Here is a 9,383-nt window from a genome sequence, read left to right as displayed (position 1 = left end):
ATAATTCCTTTCATTCATTCAACCATTTTTAAATAACTTTGCAAAATTGGTCATATTAGCAATTCATAAACACGTTATATCACTACAACCCATATTTTTACCCCAGGTTACTACAGAAAAAAATAAATGCTGAGCTGTTTTCTTGGCTCCAGATAACAAAAAGTGGGGGGAAAAAAAATCCTTCCAAATGAATATAGCCACATAAACTAAATGAGAGACATCATTTTTTTTGCCTTTATTATTAACCTGAACTGGGACAAACTGTTAACTCTTCAGTTTTTTATATAAATAAACCAGATTCAGACATGCACACACTAATGTAGCAGAAATTCACAGGATACAGATATGCACCTTCAAAGTAAAAGCCTTTATGGCAGTGAGAACTGTAAACAAAATATGGATTATTCCCTCTTTAAAAGGTCAAGAGTTATAGCAATATCTGCAATGTTTCCACCATTAAAATGCCCTTCTTCACAGTTCTTTAGACTACATCATAGCTGCTGTGAATATAAGAAATTTTTATTTTGAAGTGCACCGTGTCAACCACGAAGCCAAACCTATTTTACATAAACATTTAATAAACGCTCGTACTTAAATGTAAAGGGGGCTGATGGGAGGGGGGAAAAACTGCAGGACTGCAAGGAGTGAACGTTCTCTCTTATGCTCACGTGCCTTTTCTGCACCTGAAGCACAGCCTAGGACATTATAGTTTTACTGACATAGACAGGCTCCTTGTGCTCTCACAGCACAGTCTCACAGGTCTTTGAACAGCGGGTGTTGAAGAGCCTGAGCAGCTGTGATCCTGGTGGAAGGGTTCAGATCCAGCAGCTTATCCAGCAGGTCGTAAGCCTCATCGGGAACTCTGTCCCAGCCACGCTCGTCCTCCTCCTCTTCCACCTTTTTCTGTTTTGGAAGGCGAGTTGCGGTGTCATTACCACCTGAATGTTTGTTCTTGTTCGTGTGACTACACAAGAGTTCTGCAGGAGTTCCATCTGCTTCCTCTTTGTGTGGTTTGAGTGTTCTTTCAGTGGGACGGTGTGTGGGCGTATCATCTTGGATCTTGTGATGATGAGTGTCAGTGGAATCTGCCGTAGCCTCAGGAAGTGGTGTGACTTTGTTATCTGGCGATGGCCTCAATCCTCTGAGCGTCTCACACAGGGTCCTGAGGTCCTGTCGAGGGAGCTCCCGACTGCACACCACCGCTTTACCTGAATGAGATTCAAGCCCCCAAAAAATAAGATTACTCTGTATAGAGGTTTTTCACACATACCCAAGGTACAACCCTGTTTCTGAAAATGTGACACTAAAATGTAAATGAAAACAGAACACAGTGATTTGTGAATCTTTTTCTTCCCATCTCAGGACCTAATAAAAAAAATAATTCTATACTGTGTGAAATATATTTTTAAAAAATAGTCAAGCTAAAAAGGTCATCCTAGATTCTCAGTCTTTCTGAGGTATGGAGATTATCCAGATCATCTCTGAAATGTTTCGGAACATCTGCATACGTCTTTTTCAGGGAAGGTCCTGCTGAATCTCATTTCGTATTCATTTCAGCAGCACGGCTCCAGGTGTTAAACTAAGATGTTTGCAGGCCAGAGCTGTCACCCCCTGAATGCATTTGGAGCATCATCAAAATCAAAAATACAACAAAGGAAGCCATTAATTCTGAAATCCTAAATCACACGAGAGAAGGAAAGCATTTCACTGCACCCCTGGTCTGATCAGGTTACAGAGTTTGCCACAAGACCTTTGCAGAAACATGGAGCTGGCATCAAATTTAAAACAACACAAAAAGTTTCATATGTTGTTCTGCACCATTTTCATTTCACTATACTTGATTTTTTTGTTTAATATTTATATTTATGCAGTGCATCAACTCTGAAAACTGTGCTGCAGAATATTGTTCCACTGCAGAATTATAGTGACTCTGTTGGTGATGAACTACCTGCAGGATTAGTCGCTGCAGTCTTGCAGGTGCAGTAAGGATCTGCGTTCTGCAGAAGCAGAAGACGGTTTGTGGTGGAAAAACCCCCAAAACAAGACATTTATACGCACCGAACGACTTGCCAGCCTTGATGGTCTCTCTGGAGCCTCGTAGGGTCATGATCTGAACGAGCGCAATCATGTCATCGCTGGCCTTAAAGAACGGGTAACGGCCACTGAGCAGTGAGAGCAGGATCACACCAGCTGACCACATGTCTATGGCTGCAGTGCAGGATGACAGGACAGGGTAGGGTGCAAGAGTGCAGATTAGTAAGAATAAAAAAGAGAAATTTGCTATTTTTAAGCAATTTTTGGAAAACCTGCCTGGCTCATATGAGAGGAAATGTTACCAAGCATGAGAAAACAGATTTTTTTTTTTAATTCTAGAGACCATCTCTGAACATACAGCACCTTAAATCACATTCAACATAACCACATCAAAGCAGATGGGCTAAAATGTGGTAGATACATATATTTATTTTCTTTGTTTTTAAACATGTATTATAAATAACGACTTGAGACACCCACCCGTGCCTTGGTTGGGACACTTTGTGAGGACTTCTGGTGCTCTAAACCCTGGAGTTCCTGCCCTGGGCGCCACCTGCGACTTTCTGCAGTCAAAAACAAGGACAGGAACGAGGTATTAGAAGTGACACAAAACAGAAACTAACAATTCTTCGTTTAGTGTAACGAGAATTTAGTTTTAATAATAAATAAATAAATAATTTTTGTTCTTGTACAGCTGACACAAGCACCATTAAATCATATTTCATATAAATGAAATAAATCATATAAATGTTTCACTGTCTAGAATACTGCCCAAAACATGTGCAATGTAAACAGGAGGTGCAGGAGGACGTTTTGTTAGTTACCTGGACAAGCAGACGTTGCAGACTCGATCAGTTAGGTAGCAGTTACAGGTTAGGCCTCGCTGTACGGGTCTCTGACTGCTGCTCTGGGTCCTGACAGGCAGGGGAGCCCGGGTGGCTGAAGAGTACTTACGGCTGGCTGCGTCCTCTGTTTTACTAGGTTTTACCAGCTAAAGAGTAATAATAATTAAATTTTTAATGTCACCTCCAAAACACTCAAGGTCACCTTATATCACTTAATAATATATAATAAGACCCAGCAGGAAAAGTTGCAGCAGGGAACACAGTGTAGCTCAGTATGGGGTTAAAATTGTAAAATAAAACAAATAGGAGCGATCGTGGCTCAAGAGTTGGGAGTTCGCCTTGTAATCGGATGGTTGCGGTTCGAGCCCCGGCTTGGACAGTCTCGGTCGTTGTGTCCTTGGGCAAGACACTTCACCCGTTGCATACTGGTGGTGGTCAGAGGGCCCGGTGGTGCCAGTGTCCGGCAGCCTCGCCTCTGTCAGTGCGCCCCAGGGTGGCTGTGGCTACAATGTAGCTTGCCATCACCAGTGTGTGAATGTGTGTGTGAATTGGTGGATGACTGGGTATGTAAAGCGCTTTGGAGTCCTTAGGGACTAGTAAGGCGCTATATAAATACAGGCCATTTACCATTTACCAAATAAAAATGCACCTAATGCTATCAAACTGAATACGTCTATTTAAAAAAGTAATTTTAATTCTGTTAAGCAGTCCTACATGTGAATGTGTGAGGAAAGAGTTGCAGAGTTTTGTCACAGCATAAGAGAAGCCTCTAATAACCCATCGTGTTCATGCTGATGAAAGCTAATGACAGTAAACCTGTTGATGAGCCACAGGGAGTGGGAGGGAATAAAGTCAGGAGGTCAGTGACATATGCAGTGCAAAGACTACAAAAAGCTTTCAGTGTTAATATTTTAAAGGTAATTAGTTGCAGTACAGGGAGGAAATATAGCAAGGGCTAGGGTTAGGATGGCTGTGACATGTTCAGTGTGAACTTTCAATGGACAATAATCCATGCTGCAGAATTGTAGATGAGCTGAGTATGTTTGTTGGTGTTGCACACCATGCTGAGCTATGGAAAGCTTTCAGCCAATAGCTCTTTGGGAATCACCCTGATGGTGCAAATATACTATTTATGTCTCTCAAAATGCGCTATTGTTGTTATTGTTTTTTTCATCACTTCATAGTAAAACATGTATTTTGTAACAGGTTATTAGAAAAAAAATACAATTTAAATGTTTTTCTTTGCTAATTTGTCTTTTATGTGTAGACAAACACTGGTTCATCCCTTTAGTTAGGTGCCTTTTCTATGCTTGGATCAAAGGTCAGTGTTAAGTGGATTAACAAACAAAATATTTTCCTCTTAAAATGCTCGGGTCCAGCCAACGTCCAAAGAAAAACTTGCAAGAAAATCTAAAGATATGAGCAGCAGCTCAAGACTTTTACTGTAGTTTTCCCCATTGCTTACCTCTGTCCTAATGGCAGCTTGTTTGGTGTTGGAGAGAGCTGGTGTGCAGCTGTTCAGGTTCCTCTCTCCAAACACAGTCCGTGGCGCTTTGTGTAATCCCATCAAATCCTAAAGAAAACCAACATGGACGATGACATAAGCAAAACATAAACAATGTCCAGAAAATGGAAACACAGATGCTATAACCATCCAAGTACAGCTTAACCCTACTTCTGTCTTGCGCAACACAGTGAAGTGTAATTAGAGAAACACCCAATGAAGATAAAAATGATGATAAATAAAATAAGTGCAGACACCTTTGTGTGCTTTGTGCGAGAGGTGGTCACAGTGGTGGTAGCAGAATGTGCTTTTTTAATCAGTGCTTTTCGAGAGGTTGAAGAAGATGTGGTGGTGGAGGAAGATGAGGAGGAATGTGGTGGGGGTATTTGCTGCCGTGCAGGCAGTGGAAGAGAGGTGGAGACTGTTGTGGTTTTTGAAGAGAGTTTAGGCGGTGCTTTGCTCCGCTGTGCAGCCACTTGTTTCCCTGTGGACCCTCCACCTTTCTGTGATGGTCTCTGTCTCACCACCTTCAATAGCTCAATCTGGGTGTCAGCTGTACCCTGTGCCAGGCCGAAATCCACCAGTGCGTACCTGTGTATACAGTTACACAAAAAAACAAAAGCCAAAATGTAATAAAGTGTATGTGGAATTTATTATAGTGTAATTTATTTTTTAACATACATTCTAATCTTATAGCTGAGTGATGCTCCAGCACTGTTGCAATGTAGACAACACATAGCATCAGTTCATGAGCACTACATCAGAATATTAGCATATTAGCATTAGAATTGACAACAGATAAAACATTACAAATGTTCTGCAGCTTCTTACATTTTGCTCTTTCTGTTGTAGAGGAAATTGTTTGGCTTGATGTCTCGATGAATTATGCCAAACTGGTGGATGTGTTTCAGAGCCTTTAACAGGTGGTAGATGTACAGGCGGACCTCTTCAAAACTTAGCGACCCAATGATATCCTGGTGAATATGTTTAGTTTAAATCAGAGGTTTTAAAAGACATTTTTAAGCAACGTCAACATAATCAGGAGAAGAGACTGATTTAGAAGCTCAGATTGTGTCCATTAAAAATAAATAAATCACTTCAGTATAAACACTGCGGTAACATATGACAAAGTACATACCACAATGGCTTGATGCTCCATGTAGGGCATTACAATCACCACGTGATCCTCCTTCCTGAAGCAGTATGTCACTCCCATTACATTCTCTCTGCCTCTGCAAAGTGGATTAAGGGCACAGCTCAGAAGACAGGCGTCATTTCATTATAATGTGTTATGTCTGCAAGAAATGTCAATCTCGGACGTTCACTTCCAAGAATCATTACAGAAGCACTCAACCACAAATGCACACTCATTTATATAAATTGGTGTGCTTTATGCTGCACGTCCTGTCAACCCCAGCCAGCAGTGTACCAAACTGCGTAGGTTAAACTGAATCATAAGATGTCACACAAATGAGAAACCCACGCACCGATTTACCACAGCATAAAAATAAACTTAAAAGCAAGGAATCGAATAAAATTTGGTCTTTTCTGATTTTACATTTTTGGGATACTCAGCTCTTTCACAAACAGTAATACTAAAAGAAAAGTGAATATTGAGGTGTGCTCCCAACACCACGTGGAATTATAGGAAAATTAAATAATAATCAAATTGAATCCCTGGATTATCTGTCAAATAATAAAAACATACACTCACCAGCCACTTTATTAGGCACACCTATTTACCTGCTCATTATTGAAAATATCTAATCAGCCAATATCATTTCAGCAACTCAATGCATTAGGCATGTAAGAAATGCCAAATATCAAGGTGCAACTCAAAGGAACTCTATAATTTAACCAGCTTCAGTTCTTTAAGAAGGATTAGTGACAGTGTACAGGGTTACAGTAACACAAACTAAATAAAGGAATAGATGTTGATAGAAAAAACATCTGTGTAACATCAATAAAATTATAAGTTCCTGCATTGGACTCACCCTGCAACAGTGAGACACTGAAGCTCAGCAGCAATGCGTGTGGGATGGCTTGTTGGGATGAGATGCTTCAGTGCAAACATCTCTCTCCTCCCATCTCGCATCTGCACCTCACCCAAGTATACTGAGCTGAACGTACCTAATGAAGACACACAAATGTCATCAGCACTTCTCCTTATGAGGTTAGTGAACAGCTAACAATCCTTCTCCCAGCTGTATAAAAACTCCAAAACTGACAACGTACCTTCTCCAATTTTGTCTATAATGCGGAAAACCTTGGCTAGCTGAGGAACAGCTTTGTAAAGAAACTCAATGTCCATCTCCACTTCCGCTGGAAACAAACAAGAAAAAAAAAATCCACTGTCAGAACACCATTACTAGTGTGGTGTATATAGTCAACACATAGAAAGCAATAGGAACAGGAGGGGAGAGAGATAAACAGAGTATCGATATAGCTGTATAAGCCCGGCTTAATCTCAGGGTGGTGGGTTCGAGGCCCATGTTGGGCGTTTGCATTGAGGGCAGGGCAGGGATAGCTCAGGTAGAGTGGTGGCCCCATAATCGGAAGGTTGAGGGTTCAAATCCACTGAACGGCTACCCTGAGGTACCCCTACACTGCTCCCCGGGCCCATTGCTTCACTGAGTGAATGTGTTAAATGCAGAGAGACTTTCCCGACGGGGATCAATAACTGTGACATAATTTGGAGTTAAAGAAAAATACTGGCGGCCACACTGCTACACCTCAACTTATGGTATTGTTTTAAAAAAATCCGACAACCCTAAAGTAAGTTTTAAAAGAACAAAGAAAGCAAACTAAATATAAAATAAATATGATATGATTGTCTTAAAAATTAATTCTGCCCAGAGTGAGGTTACTAATACTGTGTGCAAACTCTAAGCTACAGTGTGTCTGTGAAGGTTCTCAGTCATCCAGGTCATTGTAGTCTAAGGAGCTTGGAAAGGAAAGCGTCTGGACTTCTTTAAGTTGCTTGAAGACGTTTCACCTCTCATCCGAGAAGCTTCTTCAGTTCTAAGGGTCAAATGGTGGAGAGTCCCAGATTTAAACCCAGTGGGAGTTTCCCCCCAAAGAGGGACAAAGGACCCCCTGATGATCCTCTACCTAATCACATGAGCCAAGGTGTGAAAGCGGGTGTGGGTCCCAATCAGCCAGGGTTTCGGGTGAGCTCATTGTTAAACCTGGCCCCACCCTATCATGTGATTTCCTGAGGTCAGATGGCCCAGGATGTGAGTGGGCGTTAAGGGGTCTGGGAAGGGATCTCAAAACTGGATTATAGATGGCAGACAGTTGGTGTCGTAAACCACCGCCTCTGTTCAAAGATGGTCGCTCACAGTGGACGTAAATGGCTTCTTTCACTCCTCTTTCAAACCATCTGTCCTCTCTGTCCAAAATGTGAACGTTGGCATCCTCGAAAGAGTGACCTTTGTCCTTTAGATGCAGATGAACTGCTGAGTCTTGTCCCGTGGAGGTGGCTCTTCTATGTTGTGCCATGCGCTTGTGAAGTGGCTGTTTGGTCTCTCCGATGTAGAGGTCTGGGCATTCCTTGCTGCACTGTACAGCATACACCACATTGTTCAGTTTATGTTTAGGAGTTTTGCCTTTCGGGTGAACCAGTTTCTGTCTGAGTGTGTTGCTGGGTCTGAAGCTACAGTGACAAACTATAGCTGAGCACAAAGATTTTAAGTGTATATCAGCCATAATATAATAATGTAGTTCCAATATAAGGATGCATTTCTACTGAAATATTTCTGTCATATCACAGTTGTCCAACTCACGGGAGATTTTCCGTTTCTTGTGACCTCTGTCAGCTTTCATAAGGCATCCGTCTGTGCTGGGCTCAGCGCAGGCAGGAGAAAACTCCATCTGAAAACCAGAAAACAGGAACATCGATAGAGACACTTACAGACGGAGCAAACACTCGTGATTTAAGTTTGGTAAACACTTTATTTAAGATATTCTGTAGCTGTACAAGTCCTCGTTACTGTAAATGTCTGCAGTTATAGTTTTTTGAAGAGCGCGGTCTGACTTCCTAGACACCACTAGCATATTGTTAGCTCGCTAACTGCAGCTCGTAGAGCAAAAACACAAAGAAACTTACCGCTTCAGTTGGTTGTAAAGTCCAAAAGTGTCTCAAATTAATGCCTCATAAAGTCACCACACAGCCCTGACCAACATCTATACCGGTAAAACATCAATTATAGGTTTATATTCCGCTCTGGCGGTGCCTGAACAACTTTGTACAGACTTTCGGATTGAAGCGTCTCCGCCAACAACAAACTCCGCGCTAAAAGTGACGTCAAAGAAATCTCGCGTTACAGCAGCAGAAATCACGTGACATCCCAAGCACACGGACGAGAATTTAATTATACCTGTGACGTATCGCTGCATGACTTAGATAAAACAAAAACTGCTGCCTGTGAATTACACGTTACACTGCCAAATAACAGTTTAGTGTTTTCTGATTACTTCCCTTGTTACTCCGTTATGAGTCGTTGCCTCATAAGAATGGCTGTTGACAATTTTGAGCAAATTTAAAAAGACTAAAACTAATAACATTTCATGTATATTTTAGGAGCTCATTCAACACGGATGTTTTATTAAAAAATATAATATTCAATTGAAATAGTCCAATATTCTTTTTTCCCTTTCAAACACAAAAAACAGATGAAGTTTCAGAGCGCCCTCTGGTGGACAAATTGTGCCTCATCAAAACTCTTAACATGGTTGAGTGGTGTTTCTCCCATCACTTTACTTTTTCCCATTTATCAGCAGTTATAAATGCATAAATCAACAGATTGTGAAATAGTTCATATTTTACAATAATATTGTCCCACCGATAAATTGGCTTTAATATTATCTACTGCATAATTTCTGTTCTTGTTTTTCTTGTTCATGTCTGGCTATTTTCATTTCGGTTAGCAAACGTGTTTTTAACACCTCCTATAGGTTTATCATTTAGCTGTGGTTATATTTTTAATAACCTTGGATAT

At 41.1% G+C, this 9,383-nt stretch overlaps 1 protein-coding gene across 2 annotated transcripts; it reads right to left on the bottom strand.

Annotated features, from left to right (window-relative positions):
• Nucleotides 1-211: 211 nt before the first annotated feature.
• cdc7 (cell division cycle 7 homolog (S. cerevisiae)) lies at nt 212-8,718 on the bottom strand. 2 transcript variants are annotated; one of them, XM_005476033.3, is made up of 12 exons: nt 8,492-8,718; nt 8,169-8,256; nt 6,619-6,705; nt 6,378-6,513; nt 5,522-5,615; nt 5,215-5,357; nt 4,641-4,974; nt 4,345-4,452; nt 2,859-3,025; nt 2,515-2,597; nt 2,059-2,208; nt 212-1,208 (listed from the first exon to the last, which is right to left on the bottom strand). In XM_005476033.3, the coding sequence occupies exons 2-12, from the start codon at nt 8,254-8,256 to the stop codon at nt 754-756; spliced, it is 1,845 nt and encodes a 614-aa protein (XP_005476090.1). In that variant the 5' UTR covers nt 8,492-8,718; the 3' UTR covers nt 212-753. The 2 variants fall into 2 exon arrangements, with proteins under 2 accessions (XP_005476090.1, XP_005476091.1); XM_005476034.3 differs by having other exon boundaries at nt 4,911-4,974; nt 8,492-8,717.
• Between the last annotated feature and the right edge of the window lie 665 nt (nt 8,719-9,383).

Source organism: Oreochromis niloticus, linkage group LG18, assembly GCF_001858045.2.
Source record: "Oreochromis niloticus isolate F11D_XX linkage group LG18, O_niloticus_UMD_NMBU, whole genome shotgun sequence".
Lineage (NCBI taxonomy): Eukaryota > Metazoa > Chordata > Actinopteri > Cichliformes > Cichlidae > Oreochromis > Oreochromis niloticus.
Note: the sequence above shows the minus strand (reverse complement) of the source record. Positions and strands in the feature narration are given on the sequence as shown.

Coding starts and splice junctions, on each gene's coding strand:
- cdc7 (XM_005476033.3), bottom strand. CDS start 8,256: ATGGAGTTTTCTCCTGCCTGCGCTGAGCCCAGCACAGACGGATGCCTT. Junction 6,514..6,618: donor TATAGACAAAATTGGAGAAG/GTACGTTGTCAG, acceptor TGTCTTCATTAG/GTACGTTCAGCTCAGTATAC. Junction 5,616..6,377: donor CAGTGTCTCACTGTTGCAGG/GTGAGTCCAATG, acceptor TCCACTTTGCAG/AGGCAGAGAGAATGTAATGG.